This window comes from Ciconia boyciana, chromosome 6, assembly GCF_034638445.1.
Source record: "Ciconia boyciana chromosome 6, ASM3463844v1, whole genome shotgun sequence".
Taxonomy (NCBI): domain Eukaryota; kingdom Metazoa; phylum Chordata; class Aves; order Ciconiiformes; family Ciconiidae; genus Ciconia; species Ciconia boyciana.
The window spans coordinates 67,651,638-67,674,517 of NC_132939.1; the positions used below are offsets into that span (position 1 = coordinate 67,651,638).

The window sequence follows — 22,880 nt, forward strand, 5'->3', positions numbered from 1 at the left end:
ACCTCCCTTCCAAACCACCAGCCCCAGCATTTATCTGTTCGCCAACATTTGAACCCTACGTGGGGCTGGGGCAGAAAGGCCTGACGGCTGCCGTTGGCAATGACAAGCTGCCGAGGATGAAGGATGCTCAAACTACTGGCATGGGTGACATCCCAGCCAGATCCCCACGGAGACCCCAAAATATTTGGTTTCGATCATCAGAGACGGCGCATTTCCAGAGCCACAGGCGGGAATATGAAAACGTCGGGGCACACGAGCCGTGCAGCAGGAAGGTGTCTGCAGAGCTCATAGGTTTGAAGGGACCGAACCCCAGCCATGATTAAGTGGTAGGGATTGTCACGAAGGAGGACAGATCCACACCCGGGATCTTTCTGGCGGACGCATCCGACTCGGAGCACCCCAGAACGGTTATGATGGCGTTTCGGCAGCACCGAGGAGCTACCGAGCAGGATGCGCCTTCCATCACCCTGGTGGGAAAAGGACCAGCTCTCGAAGTTGGAGAGGAGGAAGAGAAAATGGAGAACGACGTCGGGAGCTGCTGCCCAGGGCAAGCACCCCTATCCCAGCGGGACCCTCCCCACCCGTCCTCTGCCGGAGCGGCCTTGCCGCTGGCCCTGGGCTCCCCACGGCCCTTCCCCGCCTCGGAGGGGATGATAAGCGGGAGGGGACCCGACCCTAAGCGGCCCGGGCCTGACGCCCCGCACTCCCGGCCCCGCGCCGCCGCCGGGGGACCCCGCCAGGCCCCGCCGCTCCCCGCGCCGGGCTGAGACCGGCCGGCTCATGACACGGCGGGTGACGTCGCGGCGGCGGCGGCCAATGGCAGCGGCGCGGGCCGTATAAAGCGGGCGGCTGAGGCGGCGGGCGGGAGCGCTGAGGCGGCGGCGGGCGGCGGGCTGAGGCGGCGGGCGGCGGGCTGAGGCGGAGGACTGAGGGCGACGGGCTCCGCCACAGCGCGCTGCCCGCACGGCGGCGGGCCGGCCGGGCCCTGCAGGGGCCCATGGAGGCGGCGCGGAGCTGTAACGGGTACGCGCGGCAGGAGAGGCCGCCGTCGCCCGCCGCCTCCCCGTCGGCGGGCGCCGAGAAGCCACGCGTCGCCCCCGGCGGCGGCAGCGGGGACGGCTGGCGGGGCGAGCGGCCCCGCAGCGAGGAGGACAACGAGCTGAGCCTGCCCAGCCTGGCGGCCGCCTACACCACCATCCTGCGCTCGCTGGGCGAGGACCCCGAGCGGCAGGGGCTGCTGAAGACGCCCTGGAGGGCGGCCACCGCCATGCAGTTCTTCACCAAGGGCTACCAGGAGACCATCTCGGGTAGGGAGCGCTCCCGGCGGGCGGGCGTCACGCCGGGGAGGGCTGCGGGCCGGGGACGGCGGAGCTGGAGCCTGCCGCTTTGATACCAGCCGTGGTGCTGGCTTTCCTACTTGGTCTTAAAACGGGCTTCGCCACTGCCCTGCCACAGTACCGTCCGTCTGATGCCCCTTGTCAGTAAGTCATCAGCAATATGCGCTAGAAACACCCGTACCTTGGGGTCTGTCTGTCTTCTCCTTCCCCCGATTTATTTTGTTAAACTGCATGCTAGTAAACTTCGCATGCTGTCATAAACTTCAGTGCTTCTGGTTTCGGTGAACAGAGCAAGTGCTTTTGCTTTCCCTCTTCTGGCGTAAACTTTTCAAGCTCTGGCGTAGGAACTCCTTGATTGTGCCTTCCTCCATCCCCAGCTGAGCTAGGCTGTCTTCCTAGGTAGGAAGACAAGGTAGGAACACTTGCTTCTATTAGCAGACAGAGGTGGCTTGAATTTTCTCAGAAAAGGTCCTGTTCTGCTGATGCTGTTCTCAGGTGAGGTTTTCCAAAGGTGGGAATGAAACTTGAGGAAGTGAGTTAAGGAGGAGGTCGGGGAGATCCCTACCTCATCTCAGGGTCCCTGCAGTGAATGCAGGTATAGAGATGGGTGGGATTTGTTTTCCTCATCACCAGCAACTCCAAAACTGTATCTTGGTTCCAGTGCAGGGTAAATCCTGCTTGAAAATTTAGTTTTTACATCAGTTTTCCATTTCTCAGTCTTTCCACTAAGGACTGTACCTGGTACAAACAGTAAAAAAGGGCTTGGGAAACTGAGGAATTCCCCTTTCCGCTCCCTCTTACAGTAAAAGGCAAGTTCCTGTTAGTGCATAAGGGGTGCAAACACTGTCAGCAAGGACCTCTGAATGCGAATCAGAAAGGAGCTGAGCGTGTTCTGCTCTCCGGAGTACAGCACTGGTGTATTGAGTGCCCCAGAACTGCATCAATGTGTTGCAGCTGAATGAAAAGGCTGAACCGTGCTGATGGCTGGTATCAGGGAGCTTCCTGCTAACACGTCAGAGTCCTTTTCATAAGTGCACTGTGCTTCAACTTAAAGGTTGGCTTTCGTGTTTAGTTTCTTTTTCACTTCTCAACTATTGGCTCTTCTGAAATCAGATTGCATCTAACTTCCAGCATTAACTTTACTCATGGCCAGCTTATACTCATGTGCCCATGTGTCCTAGCTTCCCCCAGGAACAGCATTTCTGCCTTGGCATTTGTCTTGCCTTTCAGATCAAACCAGGTTTTCGGGTTCACATCTGGCAATACGCTCTGGGCTGCAGTGGCCATCCTCGTTCCTCCCTTCCTTTAGTCTTGCTGCATGGTGTGTTTGAGATGAGGTTTCATAGGGTCTCGAAGAATGATCCTTTGTCTACTGGGAATAACTTTTCTTGTTTGGGGATTGCATGTGTCTCTTTACTGCTATAAAACACAGGAGGTCTTTCAGTCATCCTGCCAGTCTCTAGCAGAAGGATTTTTTTAGTGATAGTTTCTGAGCACAAATTCCTGTACTGAACCTGGATGAGGTTGCTGCCTATCTTAAGTCCTCTCTTACCTTGCTGGCACTCTTGTGTGCAGAGCCACACATTCCCTTAAAGTTTTTTTTAATAGCTTTTTTCTGCTCTAGTGTGGATTCTCTGGGACCCAAATAGTCTGTCCCAATCTCTCACATACATTTCATTAAGCAGAGTAGTTCTGGATAGTCCCCTCCCCTGAATATCCATACCTGGGAGAGAGCTGTATTATATCTAAGAGTGGAAAGTGTCAGTGCTAGGTGCTGTACTCTTGGACTGCTTTTTTCTTTTCTTCGTAGGAAATAAAATGAAGCTGTGATCTTAACATCCCTTCCTGTGTCAGGTGGGGAATCCTTTTACTTTCCAGCTACTCACCTCTTCTAACATAATGCCCGGCTTCCAGTCTTCCCACTCTTACGAGCCAAACAGAAGAAAGAGCTGTAGCTGCAGGACAAGTCCACAGCAGCTATCAAAATGACTAGTGGATGAGGAGTTGGCTGGGAGAGTTGATATGGAAGTAACTTCCACTTGGGAGAGTTTTAAATGCATCGTGAAACCTAGAACCAACAACTACAAAGTCTTTGGGAACAAAGCTAGCTGTGGGACTGCAATTCCTGCCGCTTGTCTCTGCTGGTGTGCTGTTTGCTTGGCTATACTAATACAACTGCCTGCCTAGCCAGGCTGTGAACTGGACCACGAACTGGCTTGTAAAAGCAAAAAAAAAAACCAACCGAAAAAACCCCCAACGCACAACAAAGCAGCCCTGACCTCTTATTTTCCAACTTACTCCGTTCCTTATGTGGAACTGTCTGGATAGGCAAAGGTTAAAGCAATGATTTGTGGGATGTGAGTTATGTGTTCAAGTTTATTCCCCAGCAGGCAGAAGATAGCAGACAGTTATGAAAAGATGGGGCTTACAGCTATTATAAAAGGCTTCTCAAGTAAAAGCTCTGTGGTAGTGGTTGTACAAACACAGGACTAGAGGCAAGGTGTGTTGCTAACAGGCACCTGTCTTCAGCTGGCCCCAGCTGAGCTCACAACCCTTGTCAGTATGTGGAAATGTTGCCAGACTATGCAGCCAGAAGAGAGTGACAAACGAAGGTAGTGAGTGTTAGTACAGCCACAGGCTTTAAAATCAGCCTTCCGAGTTTGTCTGCTTGAGTATCTGCCTTAGACAGGCAGGAGAAAAGCAATTCATTTCTGGTGGCATTTTAATTTTCCATACAGGAACACAAAAAATGATGTAATAGATATATTCCCAAATTATGAAATATAGTGAAGGCTGGCGAGTGTAAAGTTGAAAGTACACTGTAGGAGGTCTTCAGTGTTTCATGTGCTTGACTTGAGTCTTGCTTGCTGTAAGCGAGAACATGGGGGTTATGTGGTAGCAAACAAGCTACTTGACGGCCTCGAATGCTGCCCACTGCTCTCAGAGGTTAGTGATTTGAGCGGTGCCTTGCTCTCACTTGTCACTGAACATTTTTGAGTGCCGTCAGGTTGCTGGAAGCTTTCTGGTATGGGGAGGGATGATGGCCATACCTGCCCTGCAGGAATCTGTCCTCTGTGGTGGCACTGGAGGAGAAGATGACCAAACGGCGTGAGTGGGGAGTATGGTTTGAGGAACCCTGGTTCCTTTGGTTTTAAGGAATGCTTTTGGAAGCTGCTGAGCTGATGTGTGGTTTCAACAGTCAGCAAATGGGTATTGTTTTTCTTTTTGAGCCTTGATTGATAATTCATCCTTAAGAACAAATATTTTCTTGATCGTTTGGATTACCGTGTGTCTGAGAGCATAACACATTTGGGACATGGTTAAATGTGCTGGACATTTGATCTCCTTTCCTGGGTGTTGTCATTTTGCTTCCATGACACCTGACTGTATTTGTGTTTTTGTACTTTCCATAGCTTAACTTTGTACTGTTGTAGGGAAGATTACATCTCAATTCAGTCCCTTCTCTCCATTCAGATTTATGTGAGTAACAGAGAAGCTGATTCCATGCTCCAGCTTCCACCCTGTGTGTATTTCCTAGCTTGTTTTCAATAGTGCTCGTTTTCAAACAGTGTTCCTGATTACCTCTTATTCATCTTTGCTATCTGTGTTCTGCAGCTGGTCAGTATTGTATTTCAGAGCCATTAGTAGAGTTTACTAGCTAAATGTCTAAATCTGGCTCTTTCTTGTCTTTCTAGATTATGTCTTTTCTCTTATTAATCCTGGCTTTACTAAAGGCCTCAACCTCTTTCTTTGAAAAAATGTATTCAACTGTATTGGTCTCAATTTTATAGTACTAGTCAACAAGCTTTCATTGGAGGAGCAAGAATGCCTCCAGAGATTTCAAAGAAAATCCACCTGGGGATCAGAAAAAATGCTAGCAGTTCAGTTGGGCATCTGTATAGGCTAACAGCCATTACAACAGCAACCACTTCATGTATTGGTAAGGATGTCAGAGCAGACAGGATACCAAAAGTTTTTTGTTTTTCAGTTTCATTGCAGTGCTTCTGCATGAGCATCCAAGAACCTGTTTTCTTTTCCGGGGTCAGGTCTATCAGCTTCATACTTCTGAGAGTAACTTATATTGCAAAATAGTAACCTGTTCTCTTGGTTAATAAAGGTGAACTGGACTGTTGATAGCAGATGGCTTTTAGCTTTCTTAAAGTTGGTTCAGGCAATTGCCTGCCACACAAAGACTAAACCTCGAGAGATCTGTCCCTCCTTTAGCAAAGGCTTAATGTCACCCTTAGAGGTGCTGGCTATGAGACTATATAAATACTACAAAGCACAAGTGTGTGCAAATGCAGTAAATGAAGGAATACATGGAAATACAAGATTGCAGATGGTACTAACTTGTAACTCAAGCTGAGGACTTGAGAATCAATCTTGCTAAGCAGAGCTAACTGGTAAGTTACAGCAATGGCAAGTGTCAGTGATGCTAGTTTCAAAAGACAAACCCTAAAGGAGTTGGTTCTGATTGTGTAATCCTGTAGGAAACATGAGGCACAGGGTTGAAAAAGCTGCCTGCATCTGCAGTAGGAAGTTAACTTGTTTCCATCAGCCATAAGCACTCTAAGCAAAACAGCACGTTCGTTGAACAGTGTACTTACTGGTAATGGTGAGAGTTGTTACATGAATAAAAGCTGGAAGACTCTTCTGGTAGATATGTTACCTTTCAAGCATGTTTAATAGGGAAATTAAAATCAGAAGTACTGGGAGAGGATAACTTTGCTTTCCCAGCCTCTGTGCTTTGAAAGGCTGCATGTACGCTTTATTTGCCTGGAAGCTAAGTGACTCCACCATGTAGCTTTTATTTTAAAGCAAATAACTAGTTAGGTCTCATACAGTAGATTAACACCTGCTGAACTGTGTGTATGTTGCTTTTCTTCTCTCATTAGTTTATGTGGTTTTCCTATGATGAAGGGTGAAAAAATCCAACCTTAATATTCTTTTCTTCATCTTCTTGTCTGTGTGGATTTGGTATTTTGACAGATGACAGCAATGGTGTAAGCTCATAAATTTTTCCAAGCCTGCTCAGTTTGCTGTGGATGAGAGGTGCTAAGCATTGCTACGTAAAAAATAGACAGGCAGTGCCTTAAACAAACAAGGCTGTTTGATCAGCAGCAGTGCCCTTTGCTAGGAGCTGGTGAGTTACTTCATTCTTTCCTGGAAACAAGGCACTACTAGTTCTCTTGCTTCTCATAGATGCAACAGTCTAACCTATTAATAACTTAAACATCAGCATTATTGTGGTATGGCCATGGCTTGTTTCTTGTAAACCAGAGGGTGGGAGATACAGAGTTGTTCAGAGTAAGATTCTTGGGGGTTTCTTTCCTCAACCTCTACCCCTGCGTGGGTGAAGCCTACCATGCTGAAACAGGTACTCGGTGCAGTGAAATTTCTGCTGGGAGCTAGGACTGTAGGACTTCCCAGGATGATCTCCCCTGCCCATTAATGCTCAGCTAATACCAGATTTGTTAAGCTTGTTTGGGGTTTTGTCAGGAATTTATTAAATGTCTTAACCTCTCGGATCTTAACTGTTAAAGACTTCTGATCTCTTCGTGTTGCTTTTCAAAAGTGTTGTTTCATCTTGTCTGATTTTTCCTTTGTTTCAATTTCAGAAAGAAATTTCAGCACCTTCTATGACAGGAGACATTGAAATGGTTATTGAAAATCCTGATACATTTTAATGAGCATCTCCATAACCCTGCTTTCCCTCATATTAATAAACCCCCTGGCGGAAGGCAACTTCTAGAACCTAATCTTAGCTTCATCTGAGAGTCTGCAATAACTGATCTCTTATGAATAGACTTGAGTCTCTCGCTGCAACATGGAAAGTGTCTTATAGGAAAATAAACAAATCTGTACAAATGATAGCCAGAATTAGTTGAATAGCAATAATACTTTTCCTCCATCTTTGCTTTTATAAAATGTGCCTTAAATGACACATCTGGTAACTGTGGTAACTCTCTTCTGGTAACTGAGGAATTAAGCTTTGCTTCTGAAGCAAATGCTCCTGTCTGAAGTTCAATGTCTGTTTCTAGTCCTTTGGTGTGGCAGTGATGAAATCTGAAATATTAGTCATAAACTTGTGAATTCTTTTGTCTGAGGCTTTTCTTGGTTCCTGTTAGGAAGGTGTGTTATGACAAGGAAGCCACATAGTGCCCCTTTAATTTTCTCTGCAGCTTTTGAACTCTATTGCCTATCTAAATAGTGATGTGGCATCTTAGGCTGTGTCTCTTTCTAGAGCTCTTCAAGACTTCTTGAAGCAAATGAGAATTCTGTTGTGAATTGGCATACCCAGACCACCCCCTTTCTTAGCAACCTGAAGTCGTTAACTTTCTGCAGCAGTACAGGCTCTCTCTATATGAATGAGTGTTTTTGTAGCCTGATTCTCTTCTCTGTATGAATAATAAATTCCTGGTACCTTTTTAACACTGAAAGGCTGCAATAATTGTCTTGGGTTGCTTGTCTGGAATATTTTCTCTAACTACAGTTATCCTGTAGTGTCATTGCCTGAATAAATAACCAATTTCAGTTTTGGCTCTACATCTTACTGTTTACCCAGCAGCAACTGAAAGGTTTTTACAGCAATTTCCTTCCAGATTTAATTCTGACCCTGTAGCCTGTTGGTCTCCCTACTACACATTCAGCTGTTAGCTCATGGCTCCTGCTGTCAATTACATCTGTCTTCAGATGATGAGGAACTTCTTGAGAAAGACAGTCAAGGGTGTCTGCCAACATACCCCAGCTGATTGTGCCTTAATGAATGGTTAGCCTTTGGTCTCTGGCTCATGGCACTACTCTTCTGGATTATCTTCCAAACCGCGACCTGTTCCTACTTCATGCAAGGTCCCCTGCTGTTGGTTTTGGTGTAACTCAGTCTGTGTTCCTGGGAGAGCAGAAGGTACCTGACCTCAGCCTGTACTTTATTTTGTTCAAGCTATTGGGCACTGGTATGGTGTGACTTGCCCCACCACCCTCATAGGACATCTGCCTCCCTTGGCCTGAGGCCATTCCTGTGATGGCCTCACCTGCCTGCTGCAACTTATGGGACTTATGGGTCACCATGGAGGGCATAGGGGCTGTCAGTGAGGACAGTCTGGAGCTGTGGAATGGGTATCAGGAGAACCTTGCGCCTTGTTTCTGCCAGGATGGATGAGCTCAGGGAACGGTATCGGGGAATCTCTGAGACTGCCTTCATGCTCTTGCCACTGAACAATCTTCAGTCTGACTCCTCTAAAGTGGAGCAGTGGGGCAACTTAACACCACGGGAAAGTGCTTTAACTCATAGTGAGAACAACCTACATCACTTCAGGCTTCTGCCTCCCAGGCATAGTAAAAATGGGACATCTGAAGTGCTGTGAAGCTGATGCAGTGCTGCTCTGCAGAGTGCTGCTATCCTTCATTTCCTTCACCTGCTGAGCCAGCTGCTGGGTGGGCTCTGGCTTCTTTGGTTGCCAGAGGTGCTTTTGCTTTCCTGTGTTACATTAAAGCCATGCAAATAGTTTCTATAGCAACAGGTCTTTTTGCTTAGCTCTGACGCAAAATCCTGAAAGGTCTTTCTCATCCTGTCTTCATCCAATTCTGATTTTTTTTGCTTTTATCAACTCTTTTTGAAGATAAAGGGGAAAATTAATTCTGCTCTGTTTCAGGAGTTAACTTGCAGCAGAGGTGTCTGTTCAGTTTTAACAGCCCATTGAAGTTTCTACAACAGGACTAGAACTCTGGGCTGAAGGAAAAATCAGCTGGAATAATCTAGAGAGTGCCCCAACTGTACTTATAATGTTTGTTCTTGTTCCCTTCCTGCCAGCCTGTATTGTAATTCGGATCTTAGCTTTTCGTTAACATGATGTGTCTAGGCTTAAGGACTTAAGCAGTAAATTCCCTTAGCTTTTCTGGAGTGATGGAGAATGAAAATGGTGTTATCTGCTGTTTCCTTTGGCTTGTAGAAAGGGCTTGGTGCCAGCACTTGAGCAGAGCTGTGACTAGTAAAAGCACTGTGAGGGTGTGACTGAGAGGCCAAGGGACGATGTGTGAATGTGCCCATCCTCTTGCTAGCAGAGGAGACGCTAGTCCTACCCTACTGATGTGGATGATTACGTAGGTGGTACTTGGAACGAGTAAAAGTGTTGCTTCATGTGAGAGGAAGAATTTCCTTTTCGTATTAAGGAAAAGTAGCCTGTTGAGGGAGAGCCCATCTGAGCTGCAGGTGCCTCGCTTTGTCAGGAAACCAAGCTGGCAATATTTACTTCTAGCCCTCCTTCCCTCTAAAAGCCCTGTTGACTTCTACGCTTTTGCTTTGAAGATCCTGGTGCCACAGGAGGAAGGGATGGAAAAGATGCAGTTGCATTGGCAGGGCTAGTGAAGCAGGCACTGTGGCCTAGTAGGTAGAGTGAAAGAATGGGAAAAGAGGCACGAATTTGTCCCCAGCTTTACTTCTGGCCTGGTTAATCTGCGGCCCTGTTTCCCCTTCTGTCCTTTCAGCTCTGTTAAGTTCTCCAGAATGCAGGATGCAGGCTGAGCTTGTCAGGGCTCTGTTTGATGCTGTTGCAAATTGAATGATGGGGAAAAAAAAAGGCAGACAAAGTTAGATAAAATGGTATTGCCTCCCTGCACAAAGTGTTTGAGTCTCTGCCAAACAAGTCTCTCCTGTGTAATTACCGAAAACAAGTGCTGCAGTGGGACATAGCACAGCACAGCATCTTGTTGCAGCTACTCTTACCTAACTCTTTTTTTTTTTTTTTTTGTCAATACAAGGCTTGGATTTCAAAGAGGGAGGTATAGGGATAGACAGGCTTCAAGCTATGCTTATTTTCAGGAGAAGAGGTGAAGTGAAGTGTGAGCAGGAGAGACTGGAGCAGGATAGGGGTGACTGGGGCTCTCAACACCGTGGTCATTTACTCAGGTAGTGGCCTTCAGTCTCACATTTTGTTTTACCTTTATCTCCCTGTATCATCTGGCAGTTGTGAAGGGGTTATTGGAGAGGCTAACACTAAGCGGGTTTCTTCCTTTATGGGCTCTGGCCCTCCTTCTCAAGGAGTAACTGGTGCTGACTTAAAATCAGCACACCTTGCTGCAGGCACAACTGCAGAGGTTATGCAGCTGAGCAGGTATCATCTGTGATCTGGCTGCAACTAGCGATATTAAATCTAAGGCGCAAAATTGGCAAGACCCGTATAAATGAGAAGCGCGAAGCATCCCGCAGCTCTGTGGTTATATTCTTAACACATAGATCTGTTTGCTTACGTGCCTCTCAAACTCCCTTGGCTGTGAGGGACCATTGCCCAAACTGCTGTGACTCTGGGCTGTAGCCTAAGAGGGGATATGCGAGAAGGATGGATGACCTTTGTGTTCCTGTTTAATTGCTTTAGCCACGAGAAGGATGCATTTTGTTCCTGAAGTTGCCTGTGTGGTACTTCACAAGTCACTTAACCTTCTTCTTTCCCCCAGCTTTAAAGTAGGACTAACAGCTGTCTCCGTGATACAATGTGGCTCTTCAGGATTCCAGTAACAGAGTTAGGTGCCTTAGATGAAGTTTCTAAGGATCTATTTGTATTTTATACATGAATAAGTGTGTATATGCATATATATGTACATATATATGAGACTTCATGGCTGAAGTACCTTCTGTTGTAGCTTTGGCCTTACGCTGTCACACATTACCATGACTCTTAATGCGAATGTGGCCATTTTTTATTGTTCTGAACAGTCTGCTTTGCAAGTGTGCTGACGTAAATCCATATCTAACATCGAGCTCTGACACGCTCCTGGCAAGGCTGGTATAAGCCAAGCTGGTGGTCTAATAACAGCAGCAGTCACTCTGGAGATGCTTTGTGGATCCGTTTGGATTTTGTTTTAATAATGCTGGGTATAGTAGCAGGTTTTGTGAAACCACTGTTTGCCTTTCTGCTGTAGAAATGGCACGTCTGCGGAGTGCTGCGGGAGGGAGCTAAGAACCCAGACGGCTGCTCTGTCCCCCCCTTCCCTCTCCTCTGAGTCTGCTCTGTTTTGGATTCTGCCTATTCCTGGCTGGATTCATAGTTATACAACTGCATGATGCTTTCAATGTAATCAAAATCCTCTCCAGCAGTGTTTGGCGTAAACTAGACTCTGAAACTTGAAGAACAAAATCATGTGCCTTTACAGAGTTGTTTCCTGGCCTCTTTTGTGCCCCCTACTCCTGCTCTCTGACCTGATCAAAAGCCTTCTGGGGTTCAGCCTCACTGTCTTGCAGGTTGCCAGCCATTCTCAGGAAAGAACATGCGTCGCAGGCAGAACATCTTGCGCACAGTTTCCAGGGTTACCTGTGTAGTGCTGATAGCAAGCAGGAAATTAAAATGCTCCATGATGACGATAAGTTATCGACAACAGATGGTGGCCATTAGGTGTACGTGCATGTCAGGGGAAGGCATAAAGGCAAGTAGAGCAGACATAACTATTAGATTTGTGTAATTGCCACTGCAGGTGCTAAGCTCTACAGTGGATGAAGCAGGGCAGTCCCTGAGCACCCTGATTCCCCTTCTGGCCATGGTGTATGTGACTCTGGTTCCTGGAAGTAACTCCAAGTAGTCATTGTGGCTTCAGGCTAACTTGTTTGCAGAGTTCCTTGTTCTGATTATCAGCCCTCCTGTACAGCTAGTTCTCTCTTGCTATTCTCTCTCTCTCTAATCTTGCTTCTATACAGCTTTTCTCTCTTGTCCTTCAAAAGGCTCCATCTGTTAACTGGAGACTGGTCTACTTTAAACCTCTCCAAGCATGGTCCAGCTGCCTGCAATCTTTGTGGAGACTATAGTGATCTGCTGTAACTGGTGTCAGGATTGCTTGGGGACTTGTCAGGGGACTGTTAAATCTGGAAAATCAACGGAGGATCTGTTCTGCTGAGCTCTGAGACTAGCAAAGGGTCATGTAGGTTCCTTTTCTTACTGAGCTGTCTCTTCTTCCTTCTGTCTTTGTGGGTTTCTCCACCTCAATTCTCTGTTAACTCTGAGGTGCAGAATTAGGCCAGAGTATGCCTGCTTTCAGTTCAGGACAGCAAATCTCTCCCCTATCTGTGGATACAGATATGTCTCTTCGACTTTTGCGTATGCCTGAATAGCTGCTGGTTTGTGTGCTTCAGGATGAAATAAGAGTATCTTATTTGCGTGCAAAGCCTCCTTGAAGATAATGGTGCTGGTGTTGAAGTGCATGAAGAAACTGCTCTGATGGCTTAGCTTTTCTCAAACCTCAGGCTCAGCTTTGCTTGTGGTATGTGGAAGCACTAATGGAAGCCCACTTCGAGACATGCTACCCTCCTCAGCACTGGCTTTATCAGCTGTAGTCTTAATTGCTCTTAAGATGTCAGTAATTCTGCAAAGACTAGACTCGTTCTACCCTGGGCTCAAACTATTATTTAAATAAAACACTATAGGCTGACTTCTGGTGTAGCACGTAGGTAGTCTGACATAGCACTGTGGCAATGGTGTGATCATATGCAAACAAAGCGTACTTGTGATGTTACTCCTTAATTGCTTCCCATATCTTAACCCTAAAATCTGTAGTTCTGAGAGAGCTATGCTCTTGCTACGAGCTTTCTCAGATACTGGCTGGAAGAACCTTCCATGCTTGTGCATTTATTTTTTTTTAATGTGAATATTTAATTTCAGATGTTCTGAATGACGCCATCTTTGATGAAGATCATGATGAGATGGTAATTGTGAAGGACATAGACATGTTCTCATTGTGTGAGCATCACCTCGTTCCATTTGTTGGAAAGGTAACTCTTCCTCACAAAACAAATGTGGGAATACATGATAAAAGACCTAAAGTACATGTAAAAGACTTTGTAGCTATAACTACAAAGCTTTTAAACCTGTAAGTATTTACTGCTTACGGCTATGATTCTAGAAGTTAATCTTCAGAATACAAATAAGGAAGACCTCCTTAATGTGAGTTTTATTTGGATTTAAGCTCCTAAAATATAATGCTCAACCTTTCCTAGTCTAAGTAATCTAATGGTTTCTGACATTTCATATCAAAGCTCTTCTTCGTGAAGCAGCAGCAAGCCTTGAGGGCAGACATCTTGATATTAAATCAGCTCACCCTGCATGCTGGCTCTGCCATGGATTTAGCTTCTGGCTCAGAGCTATCTAGTGCACATTCATCTCAGGGAAGCCCCTGTGAGTGAAACAAACTTCAGATTAGCAGCCCTGTCTTAAATAAGCAAGCCCAGTCAGGGAGGGGGTGGTCAAAATTGACTAGCAGGAGGCTGCTTAGGTTGGGACTTCCATGAAAGGGGCTGGTGTTTCAGATGTTGGCATCACAATTTCAACACCAACTTTAAAAATAAAATAAAAAGTCTCAGGTTAACTGCTGTAAACATGATGAAGAGTTCAAAATGTGTAGTCCCTTCTGCATGTCTTGGCCCCTTCACTCTCATATCAGCACAGAAGGATGGAGCTTACTCTGATCCATCTGTTCTACCATTAAGTAATCACAGGTCAGAGAGCAGCAAGTGATTTTGTTGTCTATAAAACTCGATCAGTACCACATATGTTCCAAGTAAACTGTCTGCCAAAAATAAAATACCCGAACAGAAACCAGCAGTTTATTTAGTTGAGTCAACTCAATTTCATCTGCTTTCTTTTCTCACTGCTAGTATTTTATACTGGAAAACAAGGTAACTTCTTTTTCTGTGCGAGCTTTCTATTTTGCCTGTTATTCTTAGTTACACGTACTGTGTATATTCTCTTCATTACTCCTGTGGCAATATATGCATTCTTTTTACGTCTAGCTGTTTAGCCTGTGTGGTTTGGAGAAATCTCCTCGCAAACACCGAATTGGTCCTGCTCGTATAATGGTCTGCTAAATGACTTGGTATGCCTCTAAATATTCTCAGACTAACCATTCTCCTGTTGGGTACATCAAACAGGCTACAAATACTGACCAGCAGGTCTTGTATTTGCACTTCTATCTTAAATGAAATTAAGAAGTTTACAAAAATACTCTATGGGGAACAGGATTCAACGCTTATTTCTGTCTCTTACTTTGTCTGAAATGTTTCATGTCTTTTCAGGTGTCAGTGGGTTGATTACCCAACAGAAGTGATAGGAATGAGCAAGTTAGCCAGGTAATTAGGTGCACTGTGGTACCTCTAATTGCAGGTACAGCAATACAGGATTCTGAGATGGGGCCTCTAGGCAAAGCACTAAGACAGAATCCTACACTGACACTCCCCTAATGCATCTTGGCTAATTTTTCAAGTCTCTGGTACAGTGACACAAATGCTGGCTTATAATCTGTTATAACTGTAAACCCACTTGAATTCAGTAGCCTATGTTGCTTTCTAAAAACAAGAAGCTAAGTGGCTTTCCTCCTGCCTTCGTATCTGAGCACTTTTCTTCTCAAGAACTTACTCCAACTTAGTGCAACTATGTGTTCAGTATGAATGTTCAGCAAATCCATATTCGAGCAGGATGGAAGTTGACTTAGTCATACCATGCTCTATGGTACTACCAAAGCAGAAGAAAAACCCCCAATCAGTAAGTGCTGCCTGATTTTGGTGGTGAAGTATTTCTTGCCATCAGAACTCTCACTGGAAGTAAAGTACAGTCCCTCTCCCTCCCGGTCCCTAAATCCATTTTAGGTCTTGAAAGAAAAGCATGTTTAATTTAGACGAACAGCGCTGTGCTGAATAATAGACTGCTTTTTGTACCCAAATCTAGTAGAACTCTGTAGCATTCCTGAGACTTGGAACATAAGCCTTGACTCTTGAAGAGTTGTGATTTTTCTCCCCCTCAGAAAACTTACCTGTTCTTCACCAGGACACTGACCTCACCAGGCATTTACAGTCTCCGTTAGCGCCACAGTTTTTCAGGCTTGCATGGTGGCATGTTCCTCCCACATGCTAGGACTTCTGGACTGTTCCAGAGTTAGTTCTGGGGCAAATGCACATCTCATTCTCTATGCATGAGTTTCATATGCATTTGGAAGTGGGGTTTTGATTCTGTTAATGGTTTGTTCTCCTCTGTCTAGGTACATATTGGCTATCTTCCTAACAAACAAGTACTTGGCCTCAGCAAGCTTGCTAGGTAAGTGTTATTGTAATGAAAGTGATGCTAATTTGTAAAAAGGATTCCAAGCTGTGCTAACTGTGCTAATCTTTCTAATCTGGTCCCCCTCTAAAGCTCAGCCCACTTTGTGTCCTGGATTTGGATTTAGACCAATCCTCAGCATTGGTTTTTGTGGAGAGGACAGATAAGTCTTAGAGCTCTGTGTTAATTCACATCAGCCCACTGCAGCAGAGCTTTTGTACGTTCATCCAAAGCATTGATGTCTGCAGGGAGCACAGAAGCAAGAACAAGAGAGAATTTGGTCATGTTCTAAGGCAGGCCACAAAAACCAGTGGGGATCTCTAGCTATTTACTACTTGTGTGTATATTGACTGATAAGAACAAAAAGCCAAAACTTCCAAACTGTAAATGAACATGCCCTATGGATAGAAATTGAATCTAAAGCTTTCATCTGTTAGCTGACTCTTCAGGTAAATTTGGCATTTCTTTCTTTCACTCGAGACCTGCTGAGAGCCGTGGGGTAGATTTTATAGATAAAGTTCAGCCTAAGAAACAAAGCAATTATGATACACTTGAGAAATCCATTTGTTATGGAAAATAGCTTTTTCCTCAGCAAGTGTCCTTGGATCAGTTGTTGCACTGGGTCTTGTTATCAAGTGACACTTTCTAGCTCTGGTGAGGAAGGGGATGGTAGATCCCTTCAATAAGCAGATTATTGGGGACCAGAGTGGAAGGGTCTCCTTTGAGAAACGAATCTGAAAAATTGGCTGTAGTTCAGGAAGACCACATAGATTTTGTTTATACTTTCCCTGATAACATCTGTTAATCTTGCTGTAGTTCCAGTAATGCTAATGAGAATTAGCCTTGTAAATCTGCATGCCCGCTGGGTTTTCTTAGCGGGTAAGAAATGTGTAGGATATGACCCTAAAATGCTTTAAAATTAGTCAGCTCTGTTCTGTGCTCTGCCTGCAGAACAGTGAATTTGGTTTGGCAGTGGAAGGGCCCTTGGAGGTCATGTCTTTGCTAACGTAACTCATATTACAAGGTGGCCATCTTCATGTCTTCTAGCAGTGCTTATAGGAGTGGACTTTGCTCTGATTAAAAGGCTGCAACAGGCAGTTCAACATTTAAATTTTTCCGTACGTGTTCTGTGGCTGTTCCTCAGGGCTGAAACTGTAGGATGAGGTTCTGAGCTGACAGCACTGCGATTGCTGGGTGAAAGATTTTTGCCTTCTGTAGCCGCTTACGCTTGGGGATGTCTCTGGCAGTTCATGGCTTGCGTTGTGTGTTGGCTGGCGCTCGTGTCGCTGGATCTTTTTAAGTGGTGAGGGTTTTTTTTTGAGTTGGATTTCTGAAGGCAAACATCCTTCCTGAAGAGGCTGTCTTTAGCACTTGGTTTCATCTCTGCAGGGCTTGAATGCAGGATTAAGAATCTCATTTGAAATATGCATCAGTTGATTTGTGCTCTGGTCTCTAGTTACCTCTGAATTGCAGATAAAAAAAGGAGCTCAAAACTGTCTTTGGTGATTTTTAATGCAAATGGCAACATGATGCTAGAAGTGTACAACTTTCCTATTATTTATTCTCAGGATAGAAACATGCATGAATATGTGCAAGGCTTCCTGCGCTGTGCTTGAAAGTTAAATCTTGCCTCTTTCAAGCTACTGTAAAACTCCCCTATACTGCAATAATGAAAAGATTAGATTATTGTATAACAAAATGTTCTCAGTCCTCGCTTGCTTTTGAGTGCTTACCGTGAAGAGATTGGTGGGCCAAATAGTGCTTCCCTTTTGTGCCCTATATAATGCAACTAGTGTTCGAACAAAGATTTGTGAGGCTGTTGGTACTGTAGGCCTAATCTTTCATAATAGGATTAGTCTAATGTGGTGAGTTTCTGTAGTTGTGGATGACCTGTATTCAGTAAACAAACATCTTTCTTTGGATTTTAAGCTCAGGCTTGAAAACGCTAATGCAAGTGACTGTTTTTTACATAAACATGCTTATAGGACTTCTTATATGCAATACCAGTGTAAAAATATCTCGGCATCGGCTTGTTTCCTATCCATATATTTAATCTAAATATTATGTTGCTCTGTTTAGGATAGCTATAACACAACCATTTCATTTCTGGAGGGGAGTTTCTGCATGTAATTCTCTCTCCAAAACAGCAGGCAAGTCTCGCTGTCAGAGATGTTTCTTGTAACTAATGCCTCAGGCTGCCAGTCAGTGTCTGGTTTTTGTCTAGCCTGACCAGACAAGTATTGAAGCTTTCTATAGCAACTTCTTTACATGGCCACTTGACATATAATTAAGCATTTGAGGTTGGCATGAACAACCCATTGAGTTACAGAGCAGTTATAAGACTTTTCTTAAATGTGTGGGTTATAGTACTGCGGTGATAAATGATGGTAGTATCACTTGCATTGCCCCACAAATGGCTTAAATTTGAAGTCATGTTCGAGAGGAGCACTAAGGTGATCCCTGCACTGAAATGTGAAGGATGGCGTGATATATGGGTGGAGAGTATCTGTTTTAAATAAAAACAATTCTGTCTCATTGTTCTTAGTTAAATCTGTGGTTAAATGCAAGAATCCAAAACATCTCCTGCTTAATTTCAGTAGCCTTCTGAGAATCCCAATATCGGAATTGTCCTTAAAACAGCGTCTGGTTTAGATTAAAGCAAAAGGAGGTAGTCTGACCTCAGTTCAAGGATTAGCTTTCAGGGAGTCTTTGGGCATGGACTCCCTTGCAACTGTGTGATGCAGGTGGGTGGTGGTCCAAGTAATTCAAAAGTAAGAGCCAACAGAAGAAAGCTCTAGGGAGAAGTGACAGGTTTGCCCCTGAAATAGTCTCTGGGGTGGTGGGTAGGGGGAACCTGTCACTAAACACAGTGGTGTGCTAAGGGAAGTTCTTGAGCAATGCCAGCCAGGGGCTGAGCAGCAGCATGATGTCGTGTAGATTTCCAGGACACAGATCCATACAGTGGTCTTGTTTGATAGTGTCAAGTTAATTGTGAAGATTGGATCATGGTTAGATGGGAATAAGTATAACATTGTCTTTTTCCTTTCTCCTTTAGGATCGTGGAAATATACAGTAGAAGATTACAAGGTAAACAGATGAATTTTTGGTTTTGGTGTTGTGCAGTGCTTTGCTAGCCAGCTCAGGGTACTGGTAATTAGCTGTGGACTATAGCTGTGCAAATTTTAGTGTGAAGACAAACATTGTGTTCTTGAACAGGTGTTTCTCATCTGTCACCTTAGCCCCTGTGTTTCCAGTGAGGAGTAAAATCTGCCTGTGAAAATAGATGTAGGCAGTTAACTGATTCAGAGGATAAATGTGCTACAAGATACAGCTGCCAGGAATAACTAAACTAGTTGGATGCTGCTGGAGTTGAACTCTCCTACAGATAATTTGAGAGATGCCTTCAAGAATTCTTGTCTGAAGCGATGAAGTGAGAGCTGCCATGTTATGGACTGCCTGCTTGCTGCCCCCAAGAAGTGGAGGAAGCTGCAGGATCTGAGGCCTTGGGTTGGGCTCAGCCTGCTCTCATTGTCCTGCAGTTAAATTTGGCCTCTTCTTGGCGACAGAAGTCTTAGTGACCATCAGGTGTCTGACTGGTGAATAGAGGGTGCTAGAGCTGCAGGAAGTAGAGCTTTGTAGGACAATAGACTCTCTTAATTTGCTCATTTTTTATCTCAATTTCCTTTCCTTAAAAAGTGAAATTGTGTGTAGGGAATGAATAGTGCAGCAGTAAAGCCAGTGAACAAATACATAAAAACTGAAAGAAAATAGAGAAGGAAGAAATTCTAACTGCATAACAGGAAATGTAAGAGCTGTTATAACAAATCATGGTAATGCAATTTCTGCAAAGGTGTAATGCAAAATGACTCCCAATATAAACAAGCAAATAAAAGGTCTGTTCCAGGATACAAAACATAAGATAGGCTTTGGTACTAATCAAATTTATTTAGGAAGAGCAGCACTTGTGTGTGTGGTGGTGGTAGGGAACAGGCACACTGGGAAGCGAGGATGCAATGTTGCTATCCAGATAGTGGCGGTGCATTGATGCTAGTCAGATTTAACACTGCGTCTGAACTCCCCGTTGTTCTTTCAGTCCAGGAACGCCTTACCAAACAAATTGCAATAGCCATCACAGAAGCCTTACAGCCCACTGGAGTTGGAGTGGTTATTGAAGCTACGTAAGTTACTCTGAGCTGTTCCGTTGTAGTGTATGGGCTGCGTGTGATTCCAGCTGTCTGCTGCAGAGCTGTTGTGTGTTGCCTCTTCGGCTGCTGTAGCTGTGTGCCATGCTTGTTTATGAGGCAGAGTGCAGGCAGGAGTGATCCTTGCCCATTCAGTGGAATGGCCTGGTGGGTTGGAGCCATTTAAAGTGGGGGCCTACCTTATCCACTGCAGAGATGTGGCAACGGGCAGCGTGGCCAGCTGTCCCAGTTGCACTGGGTCCGTGCTCTGCCTCAGTGCACCTTCTGCTTCCTCAAGTAGAGCAAAGCTTGGGACTAGCAGCAGGCATGTCCCCATGATCAGAATGCACCTTGGAAAGGTGGGATTTTCCTAGGATCAGAGGAGAGAAGGCAGGGGGCTGAGAATTTGACTTTCTTTTCCATAGAGGACAGCTGAGGTACTACTGACAGATGTCCATTCTGGATATGGAAGTTTTGTCACTTCCCCAGAATTTAACGTGACCGTGTAAGAAACCATCTCTCTCTGTGGGATTACTTCTTTCTTTTGAGTACGCCTGATTTATTGACTCCCCTCTCATTTCTTCTAGGCATATGTGTATGGTAATGCGTGGGGTACAGAAAATGAGCAGTAAAACAGTAACCAGCACAATGTTGGGGGTATTCCGGGAAGATCCAAAGACCCGTGAAGAATTCTTGACACTCATCAGGAGCTGAAACTGTGTTTATTCTCTAAATGCACTCTGGAGATTGTTCTGTCCAGTGTCGCTGTCTGTTCTTACTTGTTCCTACATCTCACTTTTAAACTAAATCGTTGTGAACTGTTGTCATAGTCTTTGTGCAGTAAAAGACTTTTGATGGCAAATGAAAAATGTAATGATAAGGTAGGCTCCTCCTGGATTTCCAATGATGCTGAAGTCACAGAATTACAAGCTATGAATAGGGTTTTGGAAGTGTTTTTCCATCCACAACTCAGAATATACTGCTGTTAGGAGAAAAGTGGGGCTTGGGGGTGAAATGGGTATTTATGAAATAGTTATGTTTATTAGAATAAATATGGAGCAGCACAGGAAACAATTGTAAGGCTGTGGATCCTTGTAGGACCACTTATGCTGCAAATATTGTACCTCTGCTGAAAAGGATGGTCCTGAATTATCTCTGACTATATTTTATTACAAGTCCTGCAGTGGCTGTTTCAATGTCTTGATATGTATGTTATACCTCTGAGATGTTACCTCTGGTGGTGTTTTATATTCTTGCTAGTATTAACCCTCCTTTTTTTGTGTGTGTGTTTTTGTTTGAGAAATTTAAAACACATTTTTCCTAGCCTCTTAACACGCAGGGAATTAACTTCTAAACTATTTGGGGCACAGTCTTATCTCAACATAGAGTTGTATGCACCTTTTTCTCTGTGCCTCAGAATGTCTGACCACTTTAACTGTCAGTTTGTTACTATTTTTAAGCAAACTTTAACAGAGGGGAGGAAAAAAACCCCAGAGTCTGTCTGCAGAGTGCTAAGATATCCAAAGAGGTTTTTAATGATATTTATATCTTGAGCTTTCCTTCTTGGCTTTCCATGGGTTAGACTGAGAAGCTAAATCTAGTCTGATAATCTGAAAATGAAGATTTCAAGTATTTCAAGATTTGCATCTCATAAATGTTGGACCAAAGGTGAGTACTGAAACCCTGAACACAGCACATTGTACCTCTCCTGCCTGATGGCAGGTCATTTCAGGGCAAAGTAACCTGAAATGACAACTTATTTCATAAGAGTAATTGAGAAAAGCATTTCCAGGGCCATCAAAATGAATTAAACCACATTTTTCTGTGGCAGTATTGGTACAAAAAGTTTCAGTCAGCTGGACTTGGCTGAACTTCTTATACTTTGTTACAGTTTTAATGGGTGTTTTGTAACTCTTAATTGGGAAAACATGAGGCGCAAATGAAAACCACCCTTCTCAAACTAAGCACAGGAGGCAAAACTTAAAAAAGAAAATGTCAGCCAGGCTGTCAGATGCCCACAATGCAGGTTCCCATAGTCGTATCTGCTTTGCCGAATATGAATCCAAGATGTTCTGTAGGCTAACCTAAAAGGCAGTTCCTGGTCTGGCAAGCTTGATCTTACCGACATTCCTGTCCCTTGCTTCAACCCATGTTGGAAACGAAATGAAAGTCATGTCTGGCCAAATTCCATTGGGCCTAAAGAACTTTCAAGAACAACCACCTCATGCATTTAATTACACTAATTTTACCTTGATGACCTTCACAGCGTTATTGGAAAAATCTTTTCTAATATCCTCTGTCCTGGAGTCTGTAGAGTTAGGTGCTATAAAAGTGTTTGTCTGCTAGCGTAAACAAGGTATGTGTTGCACATTTATAAAATACACTAACTCTATGGCATTTGTTTTCCTTAAATGACTGAGAGCAGATACTGCCACTTTTCAGTTCAGTGTATGTATCCAGCTGAAAAGCCTTAAATCTTTCCTGCCTGAAGTTCAGAGTAAAACTCTTTCTCTTTTTAGCTCAACATTGAGGATTAGCTCAACCTCAAGCATTTGAGGACCAAAGGGGCACACGCTAGTACAATTTGTTTCTCTTTGCTTGCTTTAGTTTGGAAATTAAGTCTCTGTAAAACACTGTCTTGCTCCTGAGGTAATGAAAAGTTGCATTTTAACCACTTATCTCTATTCAGGATAAAGTTCGCATTGCACCACCACTGATTTTTATTTCCATGTGACCTGTAGTCCTTAAAACATACCTCTCTCTACTTGTGGCCTTGGATTTTGTTCACGTTTTTGTTGTTGTAAGACTTGGTGCATTTTTTTGGAACACGAGTATTGTTCAAATACACAAGCTTTAACTACAACCAGTGTGTAGATATGTATAGTACGTACAGCCTGCTGTTGTACCGCGTAGAAGTCCATTGTCTCTAAAACATTAAAGCACAGTATTATCCTTTGGAGTGCTAGCATCCTTGGTGACTTGGAGGCAATGGCATTGCACAAATGGCCCAAGCTCTGTCTCCTTGAGTGGGGGTTGTTTCTGCACTAGCAGGGTGAGATGTCATGAGATGTTGGGGTGCTTTTCTGGGACGGTAGTTGCTGTTGGCCCCATTTGTTGACCAGGCAGCAAAAAAACCTCTGCGATTTGGTGTTGGCACCGAGGACCGATAAGAAGGTGGTAGAGGAATCAATAGCAAATACATTGGGGCAGGGAGGGGGGGAAGCAGTGGCAGTTGCATGCATTGAGGCTCATGGGGGCTTATAGTCCTCTCGTGCGCTTCTTAAGCCATTCTG

At 44.4% G+C, this 22,880-nt stretch overlaps 1 protein-coding gene across 1 annotated transcript; it reads left to right on the forward strand.

Annotated features, from left to right (window-relative positions):
• The first annotated feature begins 874 nt into the window (after positions 1-874).
• On the forward strand, positions 875-22,524 carry GCH1 (GTP cyclohydrolase 1). The gene is made up of 6 exons (XM_072865741.1): positions 875-1,307; positions 12,980-13,089; positions 15,348-15,403; positions 18,462-18,493; positions 19,500-19,584; positions 20,175-22,524. The coding sequence occupies exons 1-6, from the start codon at positions 998-1,000 to the stop codon at positions 20,299-20,301; spliced, it is 720 nt and encodes a 239-aa protein (XP_072721842.1). The 5' UTR covers positions 875-997; the 3' UTR covers positions 20,302-22,524.
• The last annotated feature ends 356 nt before the right edge of the window (positions 22,525-22,880 follow it).

Bases quoted from the DNA above. Each gene is read 5' to 3' on its own strand.
- GCH1 (XM_072865741.1), top strand. From the start codon at position 998: ATGGAGGCGGCGCGGAGCTGTAACGGGTACGCGCGGCAGGAGAGGCCG. The intron at 18,494-19,499 runs GTAAACAGATGA...TTGTTCTTTCAG, and splicing joins ATACAGTAGAAGATTACAAG to TCCAGGAACGCCTTACCAAA. The intron at 19,585-20,174 runs GTAAGTTACTCT...CATTTCTTCTAG, and splicing joins GGAGTGGTTATTGAAGCTAC to GCATATGTGTATGGTAATGC.